The sequence below is a fragment of the Phaenicophaeus curvirostris genome, chromosome Z (assembly GCF_032191515.1).
Source record: "Phaenicophaeus curvirostris isolate KB17595 chromosome Z, BPBGC_Pcur_1.0, whole genome shotgun sequence".
In the NCBI taxonomy this organism is placed as follows: domain Eukaryota; kingdom Metazoa; phylum Chordata; class Aves; order Cuculiformes; family Cuculidae; genus Phaenicophaeus; species Phaenicophaeus curvirostris.
The window spans coordinates 3,922,123-3,939,239 of NC_091431.1; the positions used below are offsets into that span (position 1 = coordinate 3,922,123).

Sequence of the window (17,117 nt, forward strand, 5' to 3'; positions counted from 1 at the left end):
CCACAGGCAGCCAGATTCTCAAGCAGAATATTGTAGGAAATAATGTCAAAGGCTTTACTATAGTCCAAGGAGATAACATCCACTGTCTTTTTACTAGAACTCTTAACTCATCTGATAAGGCCTCAAAACTTCTTTGTCTTTAACCTAACTTCACACCTTAAAAGTCATAAGGTTTAATGGCCTTTGATCTCGTTTTGGCCTCTTCTGAGCCACATGATAATGATTTTATTAGTATTTCCTTGAATGGACTGCTGTTTTAGGAGCAGTTTTAAGAGCAGTTTTAAGTATTCAATGCTATATGCAAGGACATCTGTTGTAGGGTTTGTTTTTTTCTCAGAGCTGTGACAGCTTCTGATATTGAGAAGCGCAGACGAATAGTTAAATAATGAGTGTTTTCAATGGCTGACTTTCTGGATTATCATCTAATGGTGGCAGGTGGAGACAATGAAGGCAAACAAGCTGCTCTGCATAGCTGCAGTTTGTTTTCTGAATTTTGAGTTTGTAAATGGCAGGAGAACTACAGTGGAGTCTTTGGAATCAAAAAGATCTCTATAAGACAATGCCCAAGCACAGAGGAGGTTAACAGTGAAAGAACCATCTTTGTTCTCACTAAAATTGCACAGGACCACGTTATTCATTTACATGAGATTGACTTCTTTGTAGAAATAATATCTAAGAGAACAGAGTGTGAATATCTCCTTTGAGATACCTACAAATCGTACGCAAGGGAAATAAAGTGGAAGGCACAACAATTTCAAATAAAAAAAATATAAATCAATTTTTGGTATCTTAGCAAGGCTATACGTTAATATATGAAACTTGTGGTTTCATCTTTCCTTGAACCACAGTGGGACCACTGGTAGCTATGAACAAAGCAGCCACGTGAACAAGAAAAAGATAGGCAAAGTAAGCTGACAGTGTCACAAACTGTTTAACTTCCATAATCAGGGTGGGGTGGGGAGAAGAAGGACTGATGAACTTTATGGAATAGTTATTTTAAACATTAGCTTTCTAAAGCAATCTTATTGCATAGGGAAAAACGTACTGTGTTTAGATTGACGTCTTATGAGGTAAAAAGAAAATCTACTGTCATTCTGGAAAGTGGACAGTTTCATAAGAGACTAAAATGTTCTCTGCCTTTTCTGTTCAGGGATTTTATTTAAAACCACAATGTTGTGCAGTGTGGCATTATCAAGTTGTTTAACAAGAACTTTCAGATATGGGCACTCGGTTATTATTTTTATGTACATGGGTCTACAACTGTGTTTCAAAATCAGCATAAACATTTCTTAAAACACTGGTCATCTTCTTTCCTTCCCCTCCCACCCCCATATACATCTGACCTAACAGGGATTATACTTGTGCACTGTCAGCTGCTTATTTGGACTTGGGGGAAAAGTTAGCATGATCATTGCAACAATAAATAGTCATTCTCAAACCACAGGAGAATTGCCTCTGCAACATCCTCTTATTTCATTATCCATATCTTGGCTTCTGCTTCTGTTTTTTCAGATGCTGTGCTGTACTTTCAAGGTTGCTCTAAGCATGTTTGTGATAGAGATCTCTTATACTTTGCATTTAGCTATGATTGTGCCGGAGGCACAATCCATGTTAAAAGCCACAAAGTAACATCAGTAAATTAAATGAGATTCTAAGGATTTACACCAATCTGGGTTTAATCACATTACTCAAAAAATTTGACATGTGCCCTTACCAAAGGGATCCACTTGAGAAAATCTCTGGGGTTTTAGCTTTCAGTGAAAAGAAAGTGAAGCTAATTCAAACCTATCTATTTGAGATCTTGGGGTTATTTCAAAGGAAGACTATCATCTTTCTGTCCATGTAAATCAACTTTATCTTCTTGACGAGTTGCTTATTCAGTCAAGCTCTGAACAAGTCTGTGGCACACCTGGAATAAGAAAACAATCTCTGACTATACTGGCAGGATTTCCACCTACCTTAAGAAATACGTAATAGCTCAGAGATGATGTGAGCTATTTGACTTCTGATGCAAGTCATAGAATCACGGAGTCATAGACTTGGGTTGGAAGGGATCTCAAAGCCTATCCAGTTTCAACCCCCAGACACCTCCCACCAGACCAGGCTGCTCCAAGCCCCATCCAACCTAGCCTTGAACACCTCCAGGTAGGGGGCATCCACAACCTCCCTGGGCAACCTGTGCCTCTGCCTCCTCACCCTCATCATGAAGAATTTCTTCCTGATGTCTAATCTAAAGCTTCCCCCATCCAACTTAAAGCCGTTCCCCTCATCCTGTCACTCCACGCACTTGTAAAAAGTCCTTCCTCAGCTTTCTTGTAGACTCCCTTTCAGGTACTGGAACGTGGCTGACTGGAAGTCAAAGGATACTTTGGGACCAGTGGGTCGTATGAGGGAACACAACCAGATCTGACTGCCAAACAGAGAGTATTTTAACCACCACAGCAAATAATCCTATTAAGTTTTTTTTGTACTGGTGCTTTCATATTGCAAGCTTAAGTACTGGGGTGTTATTAATTGAGAGGAACAACAAATCTTTCTGAAGTATCAAGTCAGTAGGAGATAGTGGTGTTAAGACTTTCTTGGGATCTGTTCCAGGAAGATTCTTCTGCCTTTGCCTTGGAGCAGAAGGTCTGTGTCCACAGGGAATGGTTCCTTGTAGGAAAGAAAGGTGTTGCTGTATTCAGAGTTAAGAGTGCCCTCAAAATCAATAAGCACCAGGCCCAAAGAATGATTCCCCCACTGGCCACATGCTCCTGAATGTTGCCTGAGGCACTCTGCAGCCTTCCCCACTTCAAGATCCAGAGGGACCCTTACTCCTCAAAAAAGATGTGAATGCACATCATGTATGAGGACACCTACCTCAGAAGAAGACTGGGTGTAATTTGTGGTTTTTGAAATATATCATGTCTTGCAGTAAGAGGAAAATCCTGGAGCTGAAGAGACTTTTCTGTCCAGAGGCAAAGTAATCCAAACCATTTACTTCTAGCTATATAATTAAAGATTGATCAAGACTGAGTACACTGTATGCTACAAAAGAAAAGGGAAAAGAAAAGCTAACTGCAGAGAGATCAGCAAGAAAGGAATTACTACAGGTAATGTGGGTCAGCTTCCCAAGGCAAAAAAATTGTTTTCCCACAGCTATCCAAACGCCTTCAGTTTTGGAAAGTCAGGATGTAGATAGAACAGGCTGGGTGCCTTACTAAAGTCTGCAAGGATAATGGAGAATAAAATACATACTTATACTAATGGGGAAGGTTGAAGTCTGCTAGGTAGCCAGCAATAAAGAACCACAACCACCACCACCAGGCACTTCACTGGAGACAATTCATAAAGCCAAGATTTACTTTAATATAATGTGAAGTATGAAGAACTTTACTCAGGTGCAAGTGTTATCATAACAAAATCAGTCGGGGACAAAAAATGGCAACACGCTGATCACATGCCCAGGTTCAGTCTCAATTGTATCATAAACCCATTTCCTGTTGCAGCGACATTCTGGTCCACATTTGTTTGAATTGCATTTAGGGCAAGGATAGAAGCAACCTGGGCAGCTCTTTTCTAAGCAGTCACACAAATCGATGTTATTACAAAGCAGCCTGCCACGTTTGTCATATTTCTTGTTAATTCTGGAAAAGAGAAGAAAAAGTAGTTCTCAGAGAATGCTTCATTGTGTTTGAATAGTAAACAAAACAAATGTGGACAACATGTGGAACATGAAAACTGTGGAACGAGTATTTTCCTCTTTAACAGCATAATGAAATATATCCTAACTGCAACAGTCAGTGTCATTGGAAATAAAAGCGTAGCAAAAAAGTAAACCAAAATTCTCACATGAAAAGCTTGTTTTCTCAGCACAGCTTTCATGTGCAATAAGAAATCCCTCTGCAGTATATTAATGCTTTTACTAATTTAATTTATTTTCAGTAAACAGCACACCAGCCATTTTTTAATGTAAAATATGTGCTAAATTTGCATATCTTACTTGGGCTTATAAAAAAAATTTTGTTTCATCTGTAACATGCACTCTTTCTTTTTCTGCTCTCTAGTTTCAGGATTGAAGTCAGCTACCTGAGGTCCTGGATTTCGAAAGGCTAAGTATTTTAGTTGTTTCTCGAGTTGTTGCTATAAATAAACAACAGAAAGTTTACAATTAGTACATTTAGAACATTTAGAACAAATTTTTTTTAGCTGCCAAATGTCCTCACTGACTATCAAATGAAATTAAAATTGATATTCTTGTTAACTTCAAACAACACAGGTAGGACAATGAAGCAAAACTTAACAACACATTGTTAAAATGTTTGCTTGTCCAACTGTTTATTGACTATTCCTTTATTTGTCATTCCTATGATTGGCCATTCATCCTTACAGGAGAGGGACAACCCTGGCTCTGAATACATGACTCTGGTTCAGCGGAATGAATTTTGAAAGCTGTCTTGTGAGAGGCAGAGTCATGTATTTTTTCTTCTTCATCTTTATCCATAACATAAAAGCACGTCCTATGATTATAAATATCTCAGCTGGATTCACCTCTATCTTCCCTCAGATGCCTAGAACCCACCTTTCTCCAAACAGTCTAGGGGCAAGAGTAATGCCTGGAGGAGCAACTAATGCAAGAAGGAAGCATTTGCGCAAGTGAGGAGTATGAAGAAAGCACAGAGAAAAATAAAACAAATAAACTGAATAAATAAAAGTAAATAAAGTAAATGTAGTAATATGAGTAAAATAAAGTAAATATAATAATATCAAAGTAAATAAAGTTTTTGAGAAATAGAAGGGAACGTTTTCTCTTGCCTATTGTATGGAATTCATGTTTGCAGTTAGCTAAAACTGCTGAGTAGTTTTAAAGTTAAAACATCGGATCTGTTTATTTCCATTCCACTTGACCCATGTGTCCTGACAGCCTCATCTAAAGGCAATGCAAACAAACATGAGCATTGTGTGAAACAGTGACTATGAGCATTGAACATACATTTGTCATTTTTTATGCAAAGGCACAAATGTATGTACAAATTCATCTTTTCTTCCCTCAGGTAAATGGAGCTGGCTTCTACTCCTCAGCTTCCTCGGAGGGTATCATTCCTTTTCAGACTCCACAGTGATTTTTCACAAGTGAGCGGGTGCCTTCATGTTTCTCATGGGGGAAGCAGTGGCAGTTCAGTCCGATCTGCTGATACAGTGATTTAGAAATATCCATGCACCTGAGTGCACTTATTTACAAGGTGGCTGATGTGAGCCTTCAGCTGAAAACCTCCTGAAAACCTACAGAGCAATCTTGCGCACCTGTATTATTCAGATGTCTCTGCTTTTGGGTCTGGGGTAAATTTTCAGTGCAAAAACTATGCTTCAGCTTCACCATTGTCCATGACTATAAATAATGCAATATCAAGCTGGAAACACGTAATAATCTGTGGCAATAGTCACAGAATCACAGAATCACAGAATAACCAGGTTGGAACAGACCCACCGGATCACCGAGTCCAACCGTTCCTACCAAACACTAAACCATATCCCTCAGCACCTCGTCCACCCGTGCCTTAAACACCTCCAGGGAAGGTGACTCAACCACCTCCCTGGGCAGCCTGTTCCAGTGCCCAATGACCCTTTCTGTAAAGAATTTTTTCCTAACGTCTAGCCTAAACCTCCCCTGGCGGAGCTTGAAGCCATTCCCTCTTGTCCTGTCCCCTGTCACTTGGAAGAAGAGGCCAGCACCCTCCTCTCTACAACGTCCTTTCAAGTAGTTGTAGAGAGCAATGAGGTCACCCCTCAGCCTCCTCTTCTCCAGGCTAAACAACCCCAGCTCTCTCAGCCGCTCCTCAGTCCTCCCTCTGAAAGTACTCACCTATTTCCCTGCTTCTATGACATTCTAGCTCAGAATGACCCTTAACACTCTGAATTACTTTGTTGCAAACTTGACTAATTTCATTCTTCTTATTAATGATCATTTCCCTATTGACGCCAGCTTGTTTTGGTTTGGTTTTATGGAAAAAATATTGAAGGCAATTTAAGTGTCTCGACAATAAAATGATACTGGAGAAGTCCTACCAATTGTTTTTGTTTTATCGAACAGTCCTGAAGAGGAGAGACATTTCCTTCTGCAGATACTTCCAGGGCAGAATTGCTTTTCCTGCAGTTTTCTTCTTCAAAATCACTCATTTGATCACCCTTGTGAAAAATGTATATACATATATGTTAGACATGTAAAAAGAGCCACAAATTTTAAGTGTTAATTTTAAGGTAAGCAAATATACATACTAAGCTTTTATTTGTTCTCAGCCAACAGCAAGTGCAGAACAAACTGTGGCACAGCATCAGTCTCGATTTAAAAAATGTACTAAAATAATATAAGTGACATAGAAGAATAGAATAACTGAATAATAGAATCATTAGGTTGGAAAATACGCCTGAGATCATCAACTCCAACTGTACCTGTCCGCTACTAATCATGTCCCCAAGCACCTCATCTACCCACCTTTTAAACACCTCCGGGGATGGTGACTCAACCACCTCCCTGGGCAGCTGTTCCAGTGCTTGATAAACGTTTCTATGAAGAAATTTTTCCTAATGTCCTATCTAAAATTTTCCTCATAGTTTCAGGACGTTCCCTCTTTTCCTGCCACCTGTGACTTGGGAGAAGAGACCAACACCCACCTCTTTACATAAACAAAACCTGTATCACTTTATTATTTGCTAAGCCACCCTCAGAAAACTTCAGGTATATAAATAATGCAGAAACTAAAAAAAATGTACAGGTGAGAAGCGGTGTCCTGTCAAACCACGGTGCGAAGGTTGGGGTTGTCCTGCGCAAGGACAGGAGCTGGAATGGATAATCCTTGTGGGTCCCTTCCAACGCAGGGCGTTCTATGATTCTAAGATTCTAACACATAAAAACGATTTGGAAATGTGCAAATGAAAGCAACAGCAGGCAGGAGCAGCCATGTCGCTTGCCAGCAGGTGACACTGTTGTCCCAGCTGCGAGTCCTTTCCCAAGGTTTCAAAAAGGAGCCCCTGGACGGGTGTGTGGGCAGGACAGTCCTGGGCATGTTCTCTAACGTTATTCATTGAATCACAGAATTATAGAACGGTTTGGGTTGGAAAGAGACCTTTAGTAACAGAAGGGGATGCTTTTTTTGAGAGGTGAAAAAAGCAGCCTTCAGCCTGTTTCAGAGGCGGTTTTCCTTTCTCCTATTCAGTGACCTGAAGATTGAACAAGATTGTAACAGGATGCTCTGCAGCATCAGTGGGACTTGACCATCTTTTTAGGATTAGAAAAGGAAGGCTATTACCAGACAATTAATGTTTGCTGTATCACAGCCTGCTTTCCTACGGGAAATTTTCTAGACACCTACAAATAAAACAAGAATGAAGGCCGTTGCTCCAGGGAAAATAATCATTGCTCTTTATTTGCACTTAAATTTGTATCCTGGTAATGATTTGTTTCCTATATCCCCTGTTGTGTCCAACCATGCACCCAGCATTGTTATGAGTGTACATGACCATCATCTGTGCCTGGTTTATTATTGTGCAGGGGTCAGAAGCAGAACAGCTACCAGCAGCTACCAGTGTAAGTATGCAGAATTCCCATGTGTCCTCTGGTGGTGCAAATATTTGACTCCTTTGGAAACTAGGTCCTAGCAGTTATCTGGAGCCAAACACACAAAATCAAGAGCCACTTTTGAAATACTGTCATGAAATGAACATGCATCTGGTTCCTAATATCTTTGCACCTCTGAAAATATCCTGCACAGTAAATGTAGCACTTTTCTGTCTCCATATATTTTGTGGAAATGAAGTGTTAGATCTTAGTCCTCAAGAAAGATAATAAAAAATGATGCAGAATGTGACTAGGAGACTGTGCAAGATTCAGAAACTGGTGAGAGTCACAGGACTGATCATCCTCCATATCATGTTCTGAAGGGGTGTAGGGGAATGAGGGAGACTTCAGGACTCAGACATCCACTCTCAAGTCTGCAGAACCTAATTGTTCAAAGCAAAGTATTCTTGGTCCTGAAGCAGAATTTTTTCATCTACCTTTTTTTGATCTGGCTGTAGTGATAACTTAGGGGCAATGAACTGAATACGAGTCTCTTCCACAAATACTTCAACTCTAAGGATAACTATCAATTGTACTCTTCCTCCAAAAAAAAAACCCAATCTATTTTCTCCTACACCTTCTGAACAGAGCAAGTCCCTCCTGGGGGGTGATTCAACATCTCACTATGTCTGTACTGTATGGCTGGGAACTGGGAAATCCATCACAGATCCTAGGCACAGCTGACAAGGCTGAAAGCAGATTAAGGGAGGGAGAAAACCAGAGGCTGTGTTGCATTAAAAGGTACTTGGTCTTATCCAAGAGACAGATGTTTCTGCTCAGAGAACAGTTTCAGAAGATGTTGGGATTTAGAAGGAACTGCATTTGTTTATGAATTTTGTAAGAGAAATATTTTCCTATATCTACTCTTTCAAGAATTTAATATTCCTATTTACGATCCTTGCAGACTGCACTGCAAGGATGGTGAGTGGCATCCAGATACTTCAAGCTGCTTGATCTCAGCAGCCTAAAGCTGGCAGGTCTTGCAAGGCTTGCCAGAGTGAATGCACATTGTTTTCAAGTTGTATTTGTTCAAGCCATTGGAGACTTTCTGGCTTAGATATGTAAGCACATTCATCACCTTCACTACAGAAAAACAAGATTAAAGCCCTATGGCTTTAATCCCCCTATGTCCACACAGATTAGACTGACCTGCTGCAATAGTCCAATCTTCCGCATAGCCTAGTTCTGTAGAGGTGTCTGTGGGCTCAGAAACCAGTAGTCAGGTTTGTGGCACGTTCATGTATGCACCTTGAAATCTCTATAGAATATTTGGTGCCAAATTAAGAATGAGAATAAAACATTCTTTCTCAGGATCAGCTGTGGACTGAGCTCTAGAGATACGGAAAGGCCACTTACCAACTAGCCTGTGCCTTCTCTCATAGACCCAAACATGCCTATGTGTTCAGAAGATGGCCCTGAAGTCAGCTGGGAAACAGACCAGATGAAGAAATAGGTCTCATCTGGTTTCCCAGAAAACTGATAAATATGGTGACAGAGCAACAGCCCATTCTGTGACAGGAGTCTGGAAGAGTAAATCCCTCCCTCTCCCAGTAAAATAAAACAAATCCTTATGAGTTTTCCCTCCCAAGCCAAGAGCCTTTCTGCTGTAACTGGAAGTGAGGGATCCTTTGGCTAAACTCTAAGAGATAAGTATAAAATCATGTGCATCCTCTGGATGTCACACAATATGCAGAAGAGAGCTACCAGACTTACCTTCTGAAAACCTGCATTTGTGAATGGAGTATGTTCAGCTCAGAGTAGACAAGAGAGAAGGAAGGTTCTCCAGATTTTTAAATTTTACTCACCAAAAGAAGGGGCTGAGGCAGGTTGACTGCTGCACAATTCCTCTGATAGTTGAGGTATGACATCAGCCCTGCAGCAACTGAAACAGAAGACAAATAAACTAGTGCTCCCCAGAGAAGTAGGCTGAAGACAGGACCAGGTAAATGTCTTAAAGGACCTCACACTGTCTGTCTCATTAATTATGGCTTTTAAATAGTTCTTAGCTCAGAAATTGGAAATAAAGAACTTATATAAACTGGGATGAGAGTCCTCATTTATCACTTTCATCTGTGCGATGGTCACAGAACAAATGTATTTCTTAGGGCTTTTTTTTTTTCCTTAAAGGCAAGTAAACAAAAAAACCCAACCAAACAAAAAAGCAAACTGTAATAATTAATGCATTTTAAAAAATGGAGATTTTTTTTTGAGCACATGGGCATACTAAAGGACTGTTTTACCACTCTAGACAAAACATTCTGACTTCTGTTCACCATTTCCAACGATCAAAAATCATAATCAATACATTCCCCAATAGCTAAAGTAATAATGCAAGCCTACAGTTCAGCTTGCTCTCTTTCCATTCTATTTGTTGCACCAGTAGAGATAACTCAGTCTCCTCCTGGTACATCCAGGTGCCTGTCTCCAGCATGCTGCAACCACTTATGGCTTTCATTACTCTTCTCTAGAACACAGCTAAATCCTAATGAACATCCTAAACTATCAAGTCTTATAAATACTCCTGTTGCACTTGGACAAGTAGTCCAACGAGTCTTTTATCTTCATCATCTGTATCCACCCATTCTCTAAGGTATTTCACAATCCAGTCTGAGGGCAAATAAATTTGTTGTTTAACATAGTACTTTCTTTCCCTCCAAACACATTTAAAACCAAAAGCAGATATAATTCTTGCAGAAAAGCATAGCTAGGTGATTTAAATGCTGCTACACATGCTTTCATTCCGTTCTACAGACTGCTTTCTTTGTTGTGAAAAATAAACCAGAAAACCCTCAAGGGAAAAGAAATTGATGTTCTCCAGAGTGCTCATACAACAGCAAGACACAAACAAAAACCTACAAGACACAAACAAAAACCTACAACCTGCTTCATTCTCCTCTATTTTTTGTAACGCTCCTCTGATTTCTCCATATTCTACAAAAAAAGGAATTATTAACTCTATAAATAAAAAATATACAATTAAACTACCTTATACTTAGTATCTCCTTTTCTTCCATTTTGCTTATACTAATACATATGTATCTGAACTTCATTTTAATTTTTTGTGCCTGAGTTTCGATATTTGTTCATCACGGCAAACGTGAATATGTGCAGCCTGCAATCTACTCAGAATAGTTTTTACTGATTGGGTCTTAGTCTGCAATAAGCGAGGATGTATGCATAGATTAAAATATTAGATTGATTATGGCAGTGAAATTCCTAACGGTTCCTACAGTGAAGTCTTCCCCACCAGGAACAGGTGATTGTAAATATGCTGTGGGTGATATCACACAAATGTTCCTACTGTTGGGGGTGGGAGGAGATGGGGAGAAAAGCAGATAAATGGCTACACTTTTGTTAATATCTTTTTCGCTTCCTGGCCATTATCCAATGTTAAGCTGATTGCTCCTTGTACATCTTAGTGCACTCAGCCATGCAGTGTGCTCAGTAGCATCCCTGCAGCCAGTGTAAACAGGGCAGCTGAAGAGAAAAAAACCATGGCTTTCGGTGTTAAAAATGGATCCATGATGTTCTTATCCCATTGGGAAGCAGTCCCTTGGGATTCTTGGATTTCACTGTTAAATGTTAACATAGAACGAGGTCTTAGTGTTATTCTTCCCATTTTATAATTCGTTCATTCCTACTCTCCCCCTCCTTTTGTCTAAACTGCCAGGTTTGTCACATGTTTCTACCTTTTTTTTCTCCTTTGGGGATTTTCAAGCCAGCAGCAATGAGGGGTGGGGAGGGTGAGGGGGTGGGGAGGGTGAGGGGCTGGGGAGCTGGTAGGGAGAAAGCACATGAAAGGCCCCTCACCACAAGAAGGATGTTGCGGCTCTGGAGAGAGTCCACAGAAGAGCAACGAAGCTGGGGAAGGGGCTGGAGAACAGGCCTTATGAGGAGCGGCTGAGAGAGCTGGGGGTGTTTAGCCTGGAGAAGAGGAGGCTGAGGGGAGACCTCATTGCTCTCTACAACTCCCTGAAAGGAGGTTGTGGAGAGGAGGGAGCTGGGCTCTTCTCCCAAGTGACAGGGGACAGGACGAGAGGGAATGGCCTCAAGCTCCACTAGGGGAGGGTCAGGCTGGACATTAGGAAAAAATTTTTCACAGAAAAATTTCTTCACAGAAAGCGTCATTGGTCCCTGGCAGAGGCTGCCCAGGGAGGGGGTTGATTCACCTTCCCTGGAGGGGTTTAAAAGATGGGTGGACGAGGTGCTGAGGGACATGGTTTTCTGGTTGATGGGAATGGTTGGACTCGATGATCTGGTGGGTCTCTTCCAACCTGGTGATTCTGTGATTCTATGATTTCTTGGCTGACTTCAGGAGGGATGCCTGGGCACTGGGGTTTAATCCCACTGCCTCACACTCTCAGTGCTCCTCCTGGAAGCTGAACATCCTGTAACCCAGGTCCCCGTCTCCCCCCTCCTCCTCTTCCAGTCATGGGTGGCTGCTTGCCCCACCACCCCCACACTCACCCTCCTTGCTGTTTTCCCCTCTCTCTCTGCTGTTGACTCCATGGCAGCCCACAGTGGAGAAGGTGGATGTTCCCTGAAGAAACACCAGCCTGGTGAAGGGAGCCTCTGCTGGGCCAGGGAAACAGCATGAGGAGGAAGGGGTGGCAGAGAGAAGTAGAACAGTTTTTACTGAGTGGGCATTAGGCTAGGAGTAAATGAGGGTGTACATGGAGATTAAAATCTTAGGTGAGATTCAGGGAGGTGGATAATGGTGGTGAAATTCCAATGGTTCCTACAGGGGCAAGCCTTCTCCACCATGAGCAGGTGATTGCAAATATGCTGTGGAAGATGCAACACAAATGTCCCTACTGTTGGGAGTGAGGAGAGAAGGAAAGAAACGTGGTTAAATGGTTACAGTTTTGTTAAATTTATTTTACAATTCCTGGCCATTATCCAATGTTAAGCTGATGGCTCCTCATGCACCTTAGTGCAGTGTGCTCAGTAGCATTCCTGCAGCCAGTACAAACAGGGCAGCTGAAGATAAAAAAAAAATGTATTTTTCAGTGTTAGAAATGAATCTGTAATGTTCTTATCCTATTGGGAAATAATCATTTCAGTGTAAAATGTTAACATAGAATGAGGTCTTAGTTTTATTCCTCCCATTTTATAATTCATTCATTTCTACTCTCCTCCTCCTTTTGTCTAAACTGCCAGGTTTGTCAGGTGTTTCTACCTCTGGGACAGGGAAAGAGTGTGAGAAGCAGCAGAGAGGAGTGGTTATAGTCTGACCTGAGCCCACATCCCTCCTTCCCACTGAGCTGCTTTAGGAAAGGAGGTGGAAGAACTGGGAGTGGAGAGAAGCCTGGGAAAGAGAGAGTGGGTGTAAGGAAGGTGGTGTTCTAATTTTTGATTTTGTTTCTCACTGTCCAAGTGAGTTTTAGTTGGCAGTAAATCAAATTACTTTCCCCAAGTTAAGTCCAGTTTGCCCATTACTGTAACTGGTGATTTCCCTGTCCTTATCTCAACCCACAAACCTTTTCATCTAATTTTTTTCCGGCATCCTGTTGAGGAGCAGGAGAGCATAAGGATGGGCATCCTACAGCCAGCCAAGGTCAGTCCACCATCCCTGTTCACGTTCAGAGAACACCTCACCTCAAAGAATGACAGAGGAGGGCCCCCTAAACACCAGAACCCATTGTCCCTCTGTCACAAGGGAGATTTTAACCACTCAAATAACCACTACCAGAGGTAGCAGCAACAGTGGTTTTATTGAAGTGCAATACCGTAGACGTGAAACTTAATGGATGTCACAGAGGATATAATAATGATTCGAAGTTACTGATACAAACTCTCAGTGCACTTAGGGCATACAAGGTTATTCATGATGCCAATTCCTTACCAAAGATCTGGTGTTGGTAAAAAGGTCTCAGCCTCAAGGAGTGACCCTGAGAAGCGTCCCAGCGCAAGGGGAGATCATTGCTATGCAGCCAGCTGCTTAGCAGTGAGAGCTCCAAGAGGGCTCACTCAGGCTGTCACACTTATGTGATAAAGTGGTTGGCATGCAGTCAAGTTTCATGCGATGGACGATGTGAGCACCAGACTCCTTGTACTCACAGTTTCCTTTGATCCTTGACAAATGAGTCTTGGAAGAGCCACCTGCTATTACGTTGTTAATCGCATGCTCAGTATTCCAGTTTCTGAGCTTACATGCATCAATGCTCACTATGTCACCCTGTGCCTGTATGGGCTTTCAGAGAGCAGGCTGGATAGAGAGAAGTTCTTGGCCTCGTTATGACCGAGGTTTTTAGTGCCCTTGGACCCTGAACTAACCTGTCACTTGTCTGGTCAAGGGGTCAGGTCCATGATCCCACTCTGGAGGAGCCGCTGCACCTCTGGGCCAAGGGATGCAGAGACAACAGCTCTTACAGAGGGACCTGGACAGGCTGGAGCAGTGGGGCTGGGAGACCCTCATGGGGTTCAATGAGGCCAAGCACAAGGTTCTACACCTGGGTCGGGGCAATCCCCGATTTCAGTACACAGTCGGGGAAGATGTGATTGAGAGCTGCCCTACAGAGAAGGACTTGGGGTGCTGGTCGATGAGAAGCTCGACATGAGCTGACAATGTGCACTCACAGCCCAGAAACCAACCGTGTCCTGGGCTGCATCCAAAGCAGCGTGGCCAGCAGGGAGGGAGGGGATTCTGACCCTCTGTTCCTCTCTTGGGAGACCTCATCTGGAGTGTTGTGTCCAGTTCTGGAATCCTCAATGCAAGAAGGAGATGGAGCTGTGGAACCGAGTCCAGAGGAGGCTACAAGGATGATCAGAGGGCTGGAGCACCTCCTGTATGAGGACAGGCTGAGAGAGTTGGGGTTGTTCATCCTGGAAAAAAGAAGGCTCTGAGGAGATCTTATAGTGACCTTCCAGTACCTGAAAGGAGCGTACAAGAAAGCTGGAGAGGGACTATTCATAAAAACCTGTGGTGACAGGACGAGGGGAACGGGTATCAGCTGGAGAGGGGCAGGTTTAGACTAGACGTTAGGACGAGTTTCTTCACCATGAGGGTGTGAGGCCCTGGCCCAGGTTTCCCAGGGAAGCTGTGGCTGCCCCATCCCTGGAGGGGTTCAGGGCCAGGCTGGATGGGACTTGGAGCCCCTGATCCAGTGGGAGGTGTCCCTGCCCATCCCAGGGGGTTGAAACTAGATGGTCTTTAAGGTCCCTACCAACCCAAACTACCCTACAGTTCTATGATTCTCTGCTTCTTGTGCTCTGTGAGTCTCTGCACCACAGGAATGTGGCGAGAGCTCATCAATGTCCATTTATGGCACTTTGGCCTTTGTTCCCTTCTCCCAAGCCCACACTCAGTATTCTGGGACTTGCAACAACCCTGAAAGGAACAGGCTGCACCACCTGCCTCACCTGCGTGTGTGCCAAGCAGTACAGGGCTCACAGCGTGACCGCTCAGGCCCCACGAGGGGCTACTTTCTCCTCATCTGCCTGGGAGGCTCCTCAGAATGTCAAGACGGAAAGAGGAGGGGCCGGGTAGCTGTGCCAGGAGGTTGGGCTGTGACTTAAACAGCTCTGAAGTCTTTGTTCCTACTCCAAACAGCTCGGCTCGTGGTTATGGGGAAACTGGCAGGGAGGGTGAACGGCAGCAGGCAGAAAAGCAGCAACACAGGGTTTCTTAGTGCCAGGCCTGGCCTCCGGAGGAAAGGTGGGAGTTGTGTGCTTTGGGGCAGCTGCAGCGGAGACTGTGGGACTGGGTAGAGGCAGCGGGGGCTGCTGGTGGGTCAGGAGCTCCTCTAGCTCATCCCGGCCTCGATGGCTTCCTCTGCTCTCTGAAGTGGCTTGAAGAAAACTGTCAAGACTGCACACAGATTTCTTTGGCACTACCCTGAGCAGGATCATAGAATCATAGAATAACCAGGTTGGAAGAGACCCACCAGATCATCGAGTCCAACCGTTCCTACCAAACACTAAACCCTGTCCCTCAGCACCTCGTCCACCCGTGCCTTAAACCCCTCCAGGGAAGGTGAATCAACCACCTCCCTGGGCAGCCTCTGCCAGTGCCCAATGACCCTTTCTGTGAAGAATTTTTTCCTAATGTCCAGCCTAAACCTACCATGGCGGAGCTTGAGGCCATTCCCTCTTGTCCTGTCCCCTGTCACTTGGGAGAAGAGCCCAGCTCACTCCTCTCCACAACCTCCTTTCAGGTAGTTGTAGAGAGCAATGAGGTCTCCCCTCAGCCTCCTCTTCTCCAGGCTGAACACCCCCAGCTCTCTCAGCTGCTCCTCATAAGGCCTGTTCTCCAGCCCCTTCCCCAGCTTTGTTGCTCTTCTCTGGACTCTCTCCAGAGCCTCAACATCCTCCTTGTGGTGAGGGGCCCAGAACTGAACACAGGATTCAAGGAGCGGTCTCACCAGTGCCAAGTACAAATGCTAAAGAGGGCGAATGATTCCAGCACAAACCTGGTTGCACTAGCTGCTAATTCCCATATACTAAAGCGACCCTCAGGTAGTCTCAAAATAGTTAGAATTTTTCTGTTCAGCAAAGGGGAGCAGAGGAGATTCATTGCAGCCAGCATGGCAATGTTTTCATCAAATGTGTTTGGAGAGTGCCAGCGAAAAATCTTTTGTGTTAACCAGTCTGGGTTTTATTTCTTTTTTCCTCATAGTGCAGTATTCTAAGTTCCAGTGTTTTCTGCTTTCCCACATAACATTGTTTTCTATCTGCTGAGCACAGTACAGGAATTTTGTAATAATACGGTTATCCCACGAATAAATAAATTGCATGGACTGAGGATCCCACAAGCTAATATGGTTTACTAAGGAAGTGAAGTCTGCCTGTTGCCTCCAAAATGCTGTGTAAGCAAGATGATTAGCCCTCTGTCCACATTACCAAGTAGCTCAGTGCAGTAAGAACGACAACACCTGGTGAAGTCTGAACTAACCTGCCTACTTACACTCTAGCGCCATGGACAAAATGACCATCAGATGGTGGTGGCTACCCTTTGCACACCAGCAGCTTATCACCTCCTAAAAAACTGTCCTGGGGGCTGACACATGCTAAAAAGAGGCAACAGGAAAGGTCTATTCAAAAGCATGTTCCTAATCCAATAGTTATGTGAATGTAGACACATTAAGTACAATTCCACTAAGGAGAAATAAAGTCTCAATTACAAGGCATTAATTTATTGCAATTAAAATTTGAGGGTTTTTTAGTCCTTTCCTCCATAAAGCTTTGAAGCCATTCTCAAATTTATGTTTCGTGACACTGTTCTAAATTATTATCCTTTTTTCAATTTACAAACATAGAGGTGGAGAGAGAAAGATTAAATGACTTGTCAAATGTCACAGTAAAAATCATAAGCAAAACAGAATATAAAACTTTTCTGGCTTCCTCATATGTTATTGCAACTACCTTGTACCACAGCTTTCATTCTGATATATAGGAAAAAAATGGATCTAGGACTGAATATTTATATGTTGGATTTTTATTAGCAACACATCCCTACTAACAACTGATCCTGTAGGAAATTAATTTCAAGCTAGCATGGAATTCATCCCTTATTTCTCTCACT

The 17,117-nt window shown here is 43.0% G+C and overlaps 1 protein-coding gene across 1 annotated transcript; it reads right to left on the reverse strand.

Moving 5' to 3' along the window:
• Nucleotides 1–3,403: 3,403 nt before the first annotated feature.
• ARL14EPL (ARF like GTPase 14 effector protein like) lies at nucleotides 3,404–6,321 on the reverse strand. Its single transcript, XM_069880963.1, has 3 exons — nucleotides 6,046–6,321; nucleotides 3,983–4,122; nucleotides 3,404–3,626 (listed from the first exon to the last, which is right to left on the reverse strand). The coding sequence occupies exons 1-3, from the start codon at nucleotides 6,154–6,156 to the stop codon at nucleotides 3,404–3,406; spliced, it is 474 nt and encodes a 157-aa protein (XP_069737064.1). The 5' UTR covers nucleotides 6,157–6,321.
• Nucleotides 6,322–17,117: the final 10,796 nt, after the last annotated feature.

Excerpts from the sequence above, each read along its gene's own strand:
- ARL14EPL (XM_069880963.1), bottom strand. The coding sequence starts at position 6,156 with ATGAGTGATTTTGAAGAAGAAAACTGCAGGAAAAGCAATTCTGCCCTG. Across the intron at positions 4,123-6,045 it reads CGATAAAACAAAAACAATTG|CAACAACTCGAGAAACAACT; the intron begins GTAGGACTTCTC and ends GTTTATTTATAG. Across the intron at positions 3,627-3,982 it reads AATTTTTTTTATAAGCCCAA|AATTAACAAGAAATATGACA; the intron begins GTAAGATATGCA and ends TCTCTTTTCCAG.